The following is a 14,909-nucleotide window of genomic DNA, read 5'->3' as shown; positions in this document are numbered from 1 at the left end:
GCATTTTACACTGTGGTATTTCTACTTTGTGAAGAATATGAAGGTCTGAATGCTTCTTCTGCCACTGATCTCCACCCTTTATTCTTTGACTTTACACTCTATTTTGTGCCTATTGAGAACCTTTTATAAATATAGTTCAATAATATGGAACTTTAACAATCCCATGTGGATTTCATTTGGGGTTTTTTTAATTGGGTTTCCATAAAAGATAGCTCTGATTTTTCTGTATGCTAAGTTGAGCAGCTCAAAAAGTTCAATTATTAAAAGTTTGAGTCGTTTTCTTTTTCTATTTTGTCTCTTTTAGCACATGTTCACCAGTGCTGCAACAGTTCACCCACGTAATGTCCTATCCCATAATGTTAGAACATAAAATAAATAGACTTAGCCTACAGAAGCACTTTTGAGAGTTACAGAGAAAAACAAACTGGCACCATGAGTGTTTGGGCATGCAGCCTGAACTGACCTTTGCATTTCTTGAATCATACAGTATATCTGCCTGACTGCTGAACCCTCCAGCGGATTGCAAACTGCCGAATCACAAACTCTCGCTGAAAAAGGCAATGGACTTGTCAACACCTTGCAGCATTATGGTTGAATTATTCTTTTATTTCTTTAATACACAGCATCAGCAGTGAACCTCTTTGGACATGCCTTCTCTCACACACCACGTTTCTTTCTTCAGCAGATCATGACATAGCATTTACTTCTTGGATCAGTGGTCTTCAGAAATAAGGGAACTACTGATTGGATAGAAAAAAAAACACATCAAAAGGTGGAGGTGTAAAAGACGAGTGGATCAGGGACAAGAGTTAGAAGAGTATAAGGATTTTGGATTGTCTTGCACATGTTGCAGATTGTCCCAAAGATGTTATTTGATGTGAAGATCTCCATTTACGCCATTGACTCTATTTCCACTGCAAGGAAACAAGAGAAACTAGTGAAAATTGAACCTGAGCAGATGAACTATGTTAAGAAATAAACAACCAAAACACTTACTTGTGGACAAAGTTGTGGTCAAGCAAAGGGATTTCCAAAAGGATCCCCAAAAGCAGCTGTTGAACCAGAGTTCTGACCAACAGCTGTAGTCTGCTGTAAGCAAAAAAAAAAAAGACCAAAATTACAAATAATTCTGTGAGCTGCTTGATACGGTGTTAATTTGTGTCTATGTGTGAATCTCTGTACCATAGTTACAGGTGGCACTCCAAACAGACTGGAGTTTGGGGCCCCAAATGCTTCATCAAACTTGTCCTGATTGAGGCCGTGTCCCTGGGCCGGAGCTACGTTGTTTGCGACGGGAGCAGAGGAGAAGGCGTTGTCGAGGAGGCCGGGGTTAAAGCTCGGAGCAGGGGCTGCAGCTGGAGCAGGAGCGAGACTGCGGACATCTAAACAGACAGATTACGAGAAGACGAAATTAGTTGACAAATCTCAGAGTCAAACACACATCAACTTGCACAGTTTATCTCCACGCATTATGCAGCTGGTTTACCGTTGACTGCTGGCATTTGATTGATATCAAAGTCATCGTGATCTGCGACATCCTGAACCAGGCCCACTTTATTGGAAAAGTACTGATCGAACGCTCCTGCTTCACCGCTGCTGGGGTCCGGAGCAGAGTTGGACACGAGCTCGCCTTTCCTCGCTGGGATGGCTGGAGGCTTGGCAATCTGGAAGTCCTTGAACATGTCTTTTCCAGTCTTCTTCTCCTTATCCCCAAGAGGGTCCAAAGCTGTGAAGGCACTGTTCTCTACCTTTGGAGGGGCCTCTTTAGCAGGTGGCCTAGGTGGGGGGCGTGAAGGACCGTGCTGGTCACCCATTGCAGAGAACGCGCCCGCATGGAAAGGATTGGTCATTGCGGGCTGACCCCAACCTGGAGCGCCAACTGGCACAGTTGGTGGAGGCTGGCCCCAGGCGTTAGGCGGGACGCCAAACTGAGGTGGCATCTGCTGGCCCCAGGCTGTGGGAGGTATGGGTAGACCACCAAAGGCAGAGGGCTGTGGGAAGTTGGGCATAGGGCCTGGGGATGTCACTCCTGGCATAGGAAACATGGAGGGTGCAGTGGTGGAGGCTCCCCACATGCCTGCAGCAGGGATACTTGTGGTAGCTGGAGGACCTAACTGAAGGTTCCCTGAATATGAAAAAAATTGAACGTGGAAGCTTAAAGGGAATGAAACATAAAGCCTGAAAAACACATGTGCATCAGAGACAGAGATCTCCTATTGTGTATTACCCAGAGCAGCTATGGAGGCGGGAGCAGAGCTGGCTGGTGTACTGTTGAAAAAGTCATTTGGTGCAGATGATCCCTCAGTTTGACCAGGAGCAGCAAACAGCTCTGCTCCAAACAGATCACTTGATGTCGACTAGTCACAAAAAATAAAACAAAAATATGAAGTAACGTTGCAAACACTGACATCATTTTATACACGGTTACTCATAAACTACAGCTACAAATGATTTACTACACTTATCTTTGTCAGAAATAAAAACTATTTACCTGAACACTGATATATATATAAATATATATATGTATGTATATATGCATGCTTCTCCACTTACCAGTGCTGTTATCACTGTAGCATGAATGTTAGAAAATTGATTATGAGCAGAGATGACAAAGGGTGAGGTTGATTATTCTGCAGCACAGTCAACGTGTCATTTACCAAAGCCAGTTAGAGAAGCATGTGCATGCATAAAGGACAGAACGGATCCAAACACCAAGATCTTAGCCGCATGTCACCATTAAAGGACTTGTATCTTAACTAAACCCAACGCAGCCTCTAGCATATCCTGTCAGACACCAATGCATAACCCAAATGCTCAGAGAGGAAGATGTTAGGCACTAGTTATACTAGCTCTGGAAAAATGTGCAGAAACCCTATTTTTAAAAATGCATCTCACATGCAACTGTACTGTGATTTTTCTGGCCTTAGAATTTCACCTTTGCACTCCTTCGACCTCGTCCGGCCTTAGAGCTCTGCGGAGGCGGACTTATGACTACTGAATCCTTGCTATGAGTCACAGGGGGTTGTGGGTGATGACTTGTGCCGTTAGTGACAGGGGAAGTTGTCAAAGATGAGTCAAAAAATGGGTTTTTGGTTGAGAGAACTGCTCCAGAATCATTTCCGTCCATCATGGTAGTTGTGCTGCCTTGAGATATTTTGCCCCCTAGTGGCCATTGTCCATTACTGAGAGCAAGGATCATGGTCTTACTGGTTAACCCATTCATCTGCTGACTCAGGTGTTCAGAGTTTCCATTCAAACCACCATTAATAATTGTCTTACTAGTGCTGCCAGCAGTGCTGTTTAGGTGATTGGTGGCGAGGAAGATCTGTGAATTATCGAGTGCGGACCGAGTGGCCGAATTAGAAAGGGGGTCATCTCTGAAAGGGTCACTGTCTGGTGTTGGAAAGTAGCCAAATGTCGAGGCAAAGGGGTTCTCTGTCTGGGGAGATGCCCTACGGTCAGGGGCACAGGAAGTTACAAAGGAGCTTCCCTTTATGCAATTCTGATTGCTGTCAACTTCAGCGGAAAAGTCCAGTAAGAGAATATCATTAGAGCCCTGGTTAACATGAGAGGGACAGTGGGAGAGAAAAAAAGATTTATGAATCACTTCTGCAACAGGAGATAAACATATGTGTTAAACACAATGAAAAATGAATCACATAGTGTGAGAAGATGTGACAATTTAAAGCTGCTACCTGTAGAATATTTACCTGAAACTGTCACTGTCATATAAAACTTGATGCTCCATCTTTCAACATGGAAAATTAAGTTGTTACTAAATTCTCATTTGCCTTCAAGAACAGCAAGGTAGTTTAAATATGCTATAGTCAGCACTAGCTACTTGACCTAAGACTCAAGCTGGTGAGTCGTCTCAGCAACAGTGATATAAACATTACCAATATTGACCTGCAGGGGTCACCAGAGCCAACAAGAACAGTCTACTTGTAGCAGCTTTAAAGTTGTGACAAACAATGAGATTGGTAAACATGAAGCATGAACTCAATTCTTAAAAGACTTTTGCATTAAGCCTAAAATTGACAATCCAAAAAATTAGATGCACAAATAAATAATAAAACACAAAACGATAGTCTTTTTAGAATTGAGTTCACACACACACACACACACACACACTCGCACACACAAAACAATGATCTGGGTGGTGCTGAGGTTAAGTGGAGCAATTTTTTTCCTTACAAACAAAATCAGATCTTAGAAACACATTTTTGTCAAGAGGGAGCGTGTAGCAAGCCAGATTGATATTACTGCACTTGCTGTATCAATATTAATACTTATTTGTTTGCCAACAAGAGTATAGAGGGGACACTGCAGAAAACGCCTACTGCAATTATTAAGATGTATAAAATGTTGAGTATAATAGTGTAAATACCCAGCTAACCAAGTTTAATTCCACTACGTGGTCCAGATAAAGGGAACATTTGACACTATGGCACCACACTTACATTTGGAGCCTGGATGTCTGGGGGGGTCGACATGGCCCCAAAAAGGTCAAGCTGTTCCACTGGCTGGATGTCAAAAAAGAAACAGAAACATACTGTATTTATCCAGCTACTATAAGCTCTATAGCAGAGATATTTTATTCAATGTTAGGTTCCAAACAAAGCAGGGATTCTTACTTGGGCAGTTTTTACTTCACCGTCCATGTTTAGCAAGGCATCGTTTCCATTCTGCAAATAGAAAAAGAGAAGGTTGAAGAAAGGGAGAGAGAAAGTGTTTGAAGAAAACAAGTGCTTTCCAAGTGCTTACCTCAACTACCACAGCGCCGTTTTCAGCCTGTAAACAGAGGTAGACTGTTAATGATTACACTTATTTTCTTAATTTCCTGAAGGCATGTGTCATTTCACATCATTTGAATGGAATGTCTCGAGATGCGATTCCTTGAGAGAGCACAGAGAGGCAGTGTTGACATTCATGAGCTACACACAGTGTGTACCCTGTCAAACGTCCCAGATGACCAAATGCTTTTCTTTCAGAAAGAAAATATTCTCACTGTAAGTTTAAAAAAACTTTTTTCCAGTCATTTACCTTCTGTGAGGCCTCTGCCTCTTTCTTCCTTATGTTGAAGATGACCTGGAAGAGATCTTTCAGGTCAATGACCAGGGGCTCTGCCTGTATGGAGGCAAAAAGACAGCACATTCTCATAGTCCATGTCATGCGTGCGGGTTTATGGTCTTAACAGTATGAATGCCTGGTACAGAGAGTGTTAGTCTTACCTGTTGTGCAGTCTTTATGGCAAAGAACTGATGCTGTCCTTCTGCTCCACACACGTATCCGAACGCCCTGTTATCCGTTACATCTCTGGCGATGAAGGAGATCTTATTCACCACATGCTCGTGTTCAATCACCTGAGTGACGAGGACAAAGGTTTTAATAAGATGTGATGAACTCCGGGTGGCTGATCTGACGGTAATGGAAGGAAACAGCAGAACTCACTCCTGATTTCTCATCAATGATCTTGATGCCCGACATGGAAATGTTGACCCAGATCCTCTGTTTGTGTTTGCCTTGGGACCGAGCAGCTACTGCCATTCCCTAGAGTGTAAGTAAACAAAACATGACAACTGATTTAAAGCATTAGCATCTGTAAAGTTTATGCAGTTTATGTCGCCCTCTACAGTCAGGACTCATCCACAGCAAACATGATCTACTTGAGGAAGATAAGGACATTTTTCTCCAGATCTGTGTGACTAGACTAAGAAACCAACCAAAAATATGGATATATTAATGAATCATTTTTTTGAAAAACATTACAGATACCACCTTAAACATGACCTTTCTCCTAAACATGTTTCCTGAATCCCAAACCTAGCAGGGTAAAGTCTCAGGTCTCAGGCTGCACCTTGAGTTTCATCATGGAGTCCTGGCACATCTTGTCTCCCCGGGCCTCTGGGACATCATCGATGCCAATCAGCTTCGCCTTGTACCTCACGCCGTCACCTTGAAACCTGCCCAGCAGGTACTCATCTGTCTTCTCTGCAACTGGATAAAAAATAAAGAAATTAAATTAAAGAAAAATATGATTTGTGCCAAAAATAATCTAGAAAATAAATAAAGTCTTGATGACGGAATGATCACGAGCATGTCTTCTTCCATCAATCACCTTTCTTCTTCTCTTTCTTGAACGGGACCTTGGATGTGGGTGTTGCAGGGGAGGCTGGAGGGCTGTTGGAGATCGAGCCTGTAGCCGGGGAGGCGAGGCTGGGGTCGGCATGGACGGGCACGCTGTTCTCCACCTCTGCAGACATGGTGTGGAGTGGGCCTCACTGGACAAGTGGACAGTCGGGGGTAAAGCAGACGTGCAGCTCCGTGTTCGGGGGCAGCGAGGTCAACCGAGCAGATGACTCTCAACACCCACACATGCTTTAACTTTGTCTGGAGAAGTGAAGTGAGGTGAAGCGTTGCAGTGTGTGTGGTGTGAGGAAAAAAAAGAAGAAAAAAAAGAGGAAGATGAGCGGTTAACACTAACTCATTCCTGATGAAACGGCAAACAAGATATTGGGCAGTAAATGACCACAATTAAAATACTTTGTGACTTCTGGAGAGGTTTTGTAAAGTACCTGCTGAAAGGATTTTTTGCACATTATAAACAATCATATTCTTTTAACAATCCACAGTAAACATTTACAACCACAGAGACACCCGTCAGAGGGAGAAACGTAACAAGACATATGACCCATAAAACATCATGGCCTCATATGGAAAGGAGCACGGAAAACTCGCGCACTTTAACCCAGCTTTACACATGCTGTGTCAGTTCAGGCCCGTAAAGGAGTAAATTATCCTAAAGATAAAGAAAGGCAGTGCTCACAGTCACCTCTTAAAAATGTACTGCACTCCTTCCACTGACCTTTTTTATTTACTTAGGATGGAATAACTGGGTATCACTATAAATGTGCAGATGGACAAAGAAAAACACAATCATGCTGTCACATCATGTGATTTGTGACCCACATAAAAATCCAGTGAGCTGTGCAAGCTGTGGATCAGACTAGCAGCATGCTAGTCACACGTATCTGCATATCAACAATAACATCGTCCATTTAAAGTGCCAACAAACCGACACAAGTCGCTAATACCTCTGCACTTACTGTGCAGGCAACACAAGGCGATGTCACATCACGGTGGATCTCAGCAGATGCCACAGCAGCTGATTTTCACCTACATCTCCTCAGCTATGTTAAGCGTAACAATTTACTCATGTATGTATTTACATCACTGTCACCATTTAGTCACTTAAGGAATCAGACAATCACAACAAAGTGTGAACAATCACATGCATTCAGCCAAAAGCCATGAAGGACGCCTGCTCTGCAAAACCAGCAGAATAAAAGCAACGCACACACGGCTCTGCGAGGGACATACATACCTTTAGGACCACTTCCACAGGCGCCACTGACTACACTGCCATCGTAAAGAGGCTGTGAGTGCTGTAGGACAGACCAAAGGTTCAATGTGGGCAAAGGTTGAGCAATTACCTGAAGTTAATCTTACGCTAGCGAAGCAAAAGATCTCGTGATGCCCAGCTAAGCAACTATAAACGGAAATTAGAGGCTTTGGAATGATCATTTACTCATGATGCTCTCAAAGCTGTCAATAAAAGCTGGCGTTATACTTGATAAAATGGTGATGTGTAATCAGGGTAAAATGATCCTAAAAATCAGAAGGCACCCGTGTGATCATGCAAATTCATGATAATTTCATCTAGAGACAGAAAGATGATCACGGTCTGGTCCTAGTTAGTGTTAATGATCAAACTGATCAGACAGGCAATTAGTTTGCTTCATAAAGGAAATGACAGCTATACAGGATGAGATAACAGACGTGAACTTTCAGATCAGTGAGTGCATTCCACCTTAGTGCCAAAAGTTACCTGTCTATGAATCACATCTGACCATATCAGACCCTGACAAGTCTACAGAGGCTCGATAGAGAGGGTGCAAAGTTTGATGGAGAGTTGAGCATGTTTTTGTTATTCAAGAAAATTCATCTTTTCGTTGCTGCTTGCGCGAGGCTTGCATCACAAGAGCTACTGTACAGCTGTAAAACAATAAAAGATTTACTTTATCTGCCAGTACCAATTTTAAAGTCAAGGGAACAAGCAAGGTATAATAAGCCCTTGTATGTTTGGTTCTCCATGGTGACATTTAAACTCCTACAAGGTTCACATGTTGTTCTTTGCTGCTGTGCAGGGAAGTGTGGAAAAACAAGACCTTAATCACTTGTTGATGCTCCGTTTACAAGAAGGATGACACATGATTTCACTTGTCCAGTAACTTGCAGCGGTGTCAGAGTCCCACTATAGCTGGAGGAGAAGGACTAATAAAAAGGGCAAAATGTCAGCTGTTCATTGCAGATTTGAGTTAAAGGTTTACATTTTAACGATTTTAACTCAAAAGGCAAGGCGCAGCTGCCAGATGAAGGAGAAGAGAAATCTGTAGCTTCTTTACAGCATCCACCGGTGTCACAACACAAAGAGCACTTATAGCCACAGAACACAAAGTGTAAAATTCATATTGGTCAGCAGAATAACTGCAGTGCAAAGGCAGAAATGTCACAATCCTGGTCCGTCAGGAAACGTAAACTACTGCACATCTGGAGGAAATCAGGGAATGACTCAGTCTGCAAGTGAATGAGATGGTGAAATACCACAGGCCAACTGTGAACAGAGAGCATGCAAACACTTCCATACAGAATGAAAACTGATTTGCTCTAAAACTATGGACGTGGCTGGAACAAGCGAATTAAAAACTTAATCAAGTCATAATTGTCTCAAGATTAAAAGAGATGTGTGAATGGGTTGAAGCTACAGGGGACAATGAGCTGAAGAGACAAATAAGAGAGGCAGAAAACGGTTTGTTTTTCCATCAGTCGAGACAGAAAAAGGAGCAAGAACTGAGTCACGAATAAGACTAAACACTGGATGAAGTTTTACCTCCCTAAATGATGCGCCATCGATGAAGTTTGTTTGAGAATGAAAACTGAACTTTCACCAACCGACTTGTTTTCATGATGGATTTTACAGGCGAACCCAGACAGCTTTTTTTTTTCTTTCCTTTTTTTAAAAAAAAAGGAAAACTAGTTTAAAACGTCAGCTTGTTGTGGTTTGATGGAGCCTTAATTAATGCACAGATGGAAATAACAGTTAACGACACAAAACCTGTTACCTGTGTGAAAGCGCGCAGAGAGATGATGAAATCTCTTGTTGAAACGGTGATCCTATTTTTTTTTTTTTTCGTTCCCGTGATGCCTCCGCGGCTCCGGTGCAAAATGAGTAAAATCAAACACAGCTTTTGGAAAACGAGCAGTAGTCAGATGTTTTCCGCTAAAAGCAGCGGACAGAAAGGAGAGACTGCTGCAAACTCCCAGTTTAACCCTTCACTGACGGACGGACCCAACGCACTGCTCATTTCAGCTGGGAGAGGGGCGGGCTCTTCACGTGGAAGAAAATATCACCAACTTAAGTGGGTCATGAAAAGTGTTGCGTCCACAATAGATATCGTGTCATTGATTTTTTTTTTTTTTCGGTTACACAACAATGATGGCATGGTTTCTTTTTTTTTTTTAATCTCCACATCACTGCCACACTTTTATAAAGTTCAACAAGACAGTTATTATGACAAAAACAAACATGTTTAAGAGATTAAAATCACAGGTTTTGTGTCCTTAAATAAAGGATATGTGAGAAAAGTTGCTCCTAGTGATGAAACCACAGCGAACTATCACCTGATTTTGCAGTCTCCTTAAGTTTTATGGAGCTTTATGTTTAAGCTTTTTGTTTGGTTTTTTAGGGGCCCTTTAAGTTACTACCCCCCCCCCCCCCCCCCCCGCATAGCATCGTTTTTAGCTGCAGTAATACTGCAAAAAAAAAAAGAAGCATTACAACCATGTTCTTCCTACAGCCTATATAGCAGACATGCCGTTACTATAGCTGGTGAACATATTTTAGCATTTAGCATATGGTGACCAGATGTCCCTGTTTTACGGGGGTTAAAAACAGACGCCTAGCTTTGCGCTTGTTTTGGCCAACAGAGGGGGCTATAGCTGCTCGTTATACCAGCTGCAGAAATGACGCTAAAACAAACAAAATAGAGTCAATGATCAGATTTTTTTTCTTTTTTTGTTGTTTTTAGGCAGAGATAAGGTTAGCTGGCTCACTAATTGGTTAGGAGTTCATCACCGGGCAGAAAACTGACGAAAACAAACCTACCCAAACCCCCCCAGCTGGAACAGTTTTCACGTTGGAAGAATTGAAGAAGTTGCCCGACAGTCTGCAATGGACTTCACACGACAATATTCACAACCTGGAATACTTTTATGAAAAACCCTTTTAAAACTTTTGATCTGTTGACGCTTACAAACTATAGGAATGTATATAATCAAGGAATAGGTAGACAATCGGAATTCATAACTGCTTCAAAGGTTGGGAGTCAGTCGTCCTTCTCCATAGTTTATTACCGTGCAACAGTGACCATTGTCAGAATGGTAACTTTTTTATTTCATACAAAAAAACATTGGATATTTTAATGACATATTGACTTCTGAACTGGAAGAATTTCAGAAGTATGTTCACCTTAGTTTAGTAGCTAAAGAGCCAGACATTTCCCTCAGGAGGAGAGGGAGAAACCCACATTTGAGATACATGACTCTAAATGAATGCTAATGTTGCATCAGCTGGATTTGTAATAAAGCAACTAGCTAAAAAGCCACATAAGCCTAAAAAGTGAAAATATGTCAATGTTGTGTTTACAGCTCGTTTGTGCTGCACCCAAATGGCCAAGCATTCAGTTAGCGCAGCTTTAATTTTCCAGTAGGCCTACAGTGACTTCAGCATTAAGTCCCTGCTACCAAAACCTTTCATAAGAGTATAAATAAAAGTAGCACAGATAGCCTTCATTGTTATTATTATTCAAAACAGAATATCTTTCAGTATAACTGTTGTTTGAGGTGAAATAATAAAAGGGGATTGGAAACTTTTTCTTTTGTTTTTGCTGTGTAAGGAGACAAACTGGTCAGAAAATTGCAAAGGCTTATTGGCTGAGAGGAAGCAAGGATCTCTTGTTGCTCAACATTTGTGGCAGAATTTTTTTTTCTAACAGCGATAAACGAAAAAGCATGGAGATAATCCCACCTTCCTCTGCCAGCACTGGGGGTTCACAGCACTGGCTGACTAACAAATTGAAAAACTAATTCGTATCACATGGGAGTAACAGCTAAACATTATGCACAATGAGCATCATAACTTGAAATGTAGACGGAGTGAGGGGAAAGAAGAGCCTAAGCCAGGGAGGAAAGCTCCACCGTTGCTGACACAGCACATTTTTTTCCTTTTTTTTTTTGAAAGAGCAGGCACTACATTTCCTCTGCACTAGTCTTACTGCAATTACAGTAAACTGATGGCTGAAACTGGGTCATCAACTTCCTCAGTAAATGTCTATTTTGCCTGTGATACCATGTAGTGATTCAGCCATGTAATGACAGTTTTTGTATTTGCTGTTCTAAACACTTGAGTGCCAGTAAATGCTGTTCCCAGGAATAAAATCCTCAAGTCACACAGGAAGTGTTTTGTTTTGTGTTTGCAGAAGCATCAATGGACGTTTGTTTAGGATAATTAAGAGAAGAACTGGGTAGTTAGTATAAGCATGGGGAGCCGCAATCAAAATTTCTTCAACAGAAAAAGCAAAACAATACAAATAAACAACTGGGAAAAGACCCGTCGATATGAAACTAGAGTAAAAATAAACGCTGAGATCTGCACCGACATGAGTAGTGATGTCAATGTGGCTTCTTCCTGTGAGCTGGTCGGTTTCACTTCTGTAAATTTGTCTGTTTTAATTACTATGGTGAGCCATCGCCACACAGTGAAAGTACATGTTACGACTTTTAAATGACTGACGGTAACTTAAACCCCAAGATAAACGAGATCTAACAGCCGATACAGTGGTGTCTGTTCAGCTCAGTCAAGTGAAAGCTTAACTGACGGATTAAAAGTATTGGTTTGTGATGATGTCACTGTTGGCACTGTGCCGTTTGCCATCTATCAGCGTGTCTGAGATGTTCATGTCTGTATTAATCTGTACATTTCATATAAAAGTCCTCAACATTTCTGCATCTCTCACTCTCAAACAGGGTGACAAGAGCATGAATTGTTGAATTCACAGATGGAAACTCTGCCACCTTTTGCCAACCTGCTGGTGCCATAAAAACTGAAACCATCACAGAGCCAGCCAACCACTACATGAGAACAGCCAGATGTAACAATCACATCTGCACCTACTTCAACCCAGACCTTTGCCATACTCTATATAGTCATACTTATATAGTTCTTGCATCCAAAATCCCATCCAAAAATTTTAAAGAGGTGTACAGTATACTGTATGTTGTAGTTTTAGAGGTGAGAAACGGGAGAGAAAGGGACAGAGGAAGGATGTCCTTCCTGGCTTTGTATCCTGCGTTCTGCTGACAGAGGTTGGTTTTTTGGAGATGAGCCCCTCAGAAACCAGATAATTCACTGGATGAGAGTCTGTTTTCCCCTTCAGTCACCAACCAAGGGAATCATCTTTTACATAACCTTTTATTAAAAACTGAATGTCATCAGATTTCTTTACACTTGCAGAAGACAAGCCAGAAAGAAATGCATATATCTGAGATCATGCAGATAGAATATACGCAGTGTTGTTTGGAATTTCACTTGTCATATATATATATATATATATATATATATATATATATATGTTTGTGTCTGTGTGTGTATATATATATATAATATAAGACAATAATAAAATATGTTTTCTAGTAGTCACATTTGGAGATTGTGACGTGACGTGTTTCTCTGGTCCAGCTTCACTGTCCGATGACGTTGGGTTAAAATGATGGTTCCTTGTCCTTCCAAATGTGATTCATTGTCAGTTTAGATCAGTGGCACACCCAGCACAACCACACAAGTGAATACAGGAGGACATGTTGAACATCTTTCTACTTAGTCATGTGGAATTTAGGCTCCTGGGGATTCTGGTAGAAAAGGGAAAGGTTTGGGATACCCTTTTTTTCGAGAAACAGACTACAGATGGAACAAGTCAGCACAGACGGTAACACATTAAAAGATTTATTTTTATGATAGAATGCTGACAGACACAATCTAATGGGAAGTGTCCTTTCCTTAGTTCATGACAGGAAGGCCGCAATCCAAACATCAAGCATTTAGGGCGTGAATCCTGGAACCAGCTGCCACCGCAGCCAGAACCTAAGATAGCCACTTATCTCCAGTCCATAATTGAGGTAGTCTTAGATTTTATCCTCTGTGTTCTTTTAACTCTCAGCTGCCAATACAGCTCTTGTCCATTTCAGTCTAAAAGCAGTAGCACAAGTGGTAGCTCGGGAAGCAACGTCATCATTCTGTTGCACATTACAACAAGTTTCTATGAGGTATAGTGTCTAAATTACAGTAAAACTGAGCAAATATGCTGCTCCACAAGTGTGTCCACATAGTTCCACCCCCACCCCTTCAAAAAACAGGAAGTCTTTCTAGTCAGGAGAAATATTGGCCAAGCACCTTACCTACCCTCTGGTTTCCTGAGAAAGTTGGGAGGAAACTGCCGAACCTCATAAAAGCGGTGACTTCAGCACATATTTGTGCCTCTCCAGTGGGGCATGACCACATCGCCCCTAGACTACCCCCAGCTCTGCTTGCAGATAGAGAGAAACAACCAGGAGAGGACAGCCCCCAGATTGACTTTGGAGACATCAGGGAATAGTCCAACTGTGTTTATTTAAGTCAGCAGAACAATACTTGTCAAAATGCTGAATATTCTGGAATTCAACATCAGTTTTACTCCCTTGGACGGATAAAAGCAGACATTTGTCGACCTAAACGCTGCCAGATTTCTCTATCCATGAATAATGATTCACCTGATCATGAATGATTAGCTAATTTGATCGTAATCTTAATAAATCCTGAATTTAAATTCAATTTAAATGTTATCTCTGTACACTGAGAAGTAGTCTCTTTCTCTTTTTCTTTTTGTAACTTATACACACTGCACTCCCCCCTTTTGAAGAACAAAGTAATGCAGACTCAGCAAAAGTCTCCCAGATCACATGACAGATCATTAGGTGCGACAGTTTCAAACTTCCTGTACATTGTGCACGGCTTGTTTTGATCTATTTACAAAACAAAAACAGAGTTTGGTGTGGTATGTAGCCACATCAGTGCAAATATGTGCAGTATATTTTGTTATTGTAGCCTCTGTATCGGTGTGTTCCTTCACCCTAGATACATAAACAATGTATGACTTCGACATGCAACACCAAATAACACTTCTGTTCAATGTTGCCATCTTGTGGACAAAGAGTTGCACTTCACACTCTATAAACCTGTGAAGCAAGAACCCTTTTCCTGCACATGACAGTTTTTCAAACATCTTTAATTTTGGCAGATATATCATATAATCATACACACACACACACACACACACACACATATATATATATATATATATGATTGGGGGGTGGGGGGATCTTCCTTAATGTCGGGTTCTCTACCACAGTCCTGGGAGTTTGAGGGTTCTGCGCAGTATCTTAGCTGTTCCTAGGATTGCGCTCTTCTGGACAGAGACCTCAGATGTTTGAGCTGGAATCTGCTGCTGCGATGACCACCAGCACCACTGTTGCCTTTACTCCCCACGTCTTTTCTAGCTCCGCTTTCAGCCCGTGGTATTTTTCAAGCTTCTCGTGTTCCTTCTTCTTAATGTTGCTTTCGCTCGGGATTGCCACATCTATCACCACCGCCTTCCTCTGTTGTGGTTAGTCATCACCAGTTTGTCAGTCTGGATCTGGAAGTCCCACAGGATCTTAGCTCGGTCATTCTCAACAGCCGTAGGAGCTGTCTTCCATTC

The 14,909-nt window shown here is 41.7% G+C and overlaps 1 protein-coding gene across 5 annotated transcripts; it reads right to left on the bottom strand.

The window, feature by feature from the left end:
• Positions 1–585: 585 nt before the first annotated feature.
• dab2 (DAB adaptor protein 2) lies at positions 586–13,687 on the bottom strand. 5 transcript variants are annotated; one of them, XM_087178242.1, is made up of 15 exons: positions 13,577–13,687; positions 6,119–6,390; positions 5,858–5,997; positions 5,452–5,550; positions 5,232–5,363; positions 5,044–5,127; positions 4,765–4,791; positions 4,635–4,685; positions 4,461–4,523; positions 2,936–3,556; positions 2,228–2,357; positions 1,487–2,125; positions 1,183–1,382; positions 997–1,089; positions 586–914 (listed from the first exon to the last, which is right to left on the bottom strand). In XM_087178242.1, the coding sequence occupies exons 2-14, from the start codon at positions 6,261–6,263 to the stop codon at positions 1,015–1,017; spliced, it is 2,406 nt and encodes an 801-aa protein (XP_087034368.1). In that variant the 5' UTR covers positions 6,264–6,390; positions 13,577–13,687; the 3' UTR covers positions 586–914; positions 997–1,014. The 5 variants fall into 5 exon arrangements, with proteins under 5 accessions (XP_087034368.1, XP_023278066.1, XP_023278068.1 ...); XM_023422298.2 differs by lacking the exon at positions 13,577–13,687 and adding an exon at positions 9,183–9,449; XM_023422300.2 differs by lacking the exon at positions 13,577–13,687 and adding an exon at positions 9,183–9,449 and having other exon boundaries at positions 997–1,086.
• Positions 13,688–14,909: the final 1,222 nt, after the last annotated feature.

This window comes from Seriola lalandi, unplaced genomic scaffold (assembly GCF_002814215.2).
Source record: "Seriola lalandi dorsalis isolate HSWRI2012SDOR001 ecotype SW California unplaced genomic scaffold, Sedor1 jcf7180002054680, whole genome shotgun sequence".
In the NCBI taxonomy this organism is placed as follows: domain Eukaryota; kingdom Metazoa; phylum Chordata; class Actinopteri; order Carangiformes; family Carangidae; genus Seriola; species Seriola lalandi.
The sequence above is the reverse complement of the archived record's forward strand: the minus strand, read 5'-3'. Positions and strand labels throughout refer to the sequence as shown.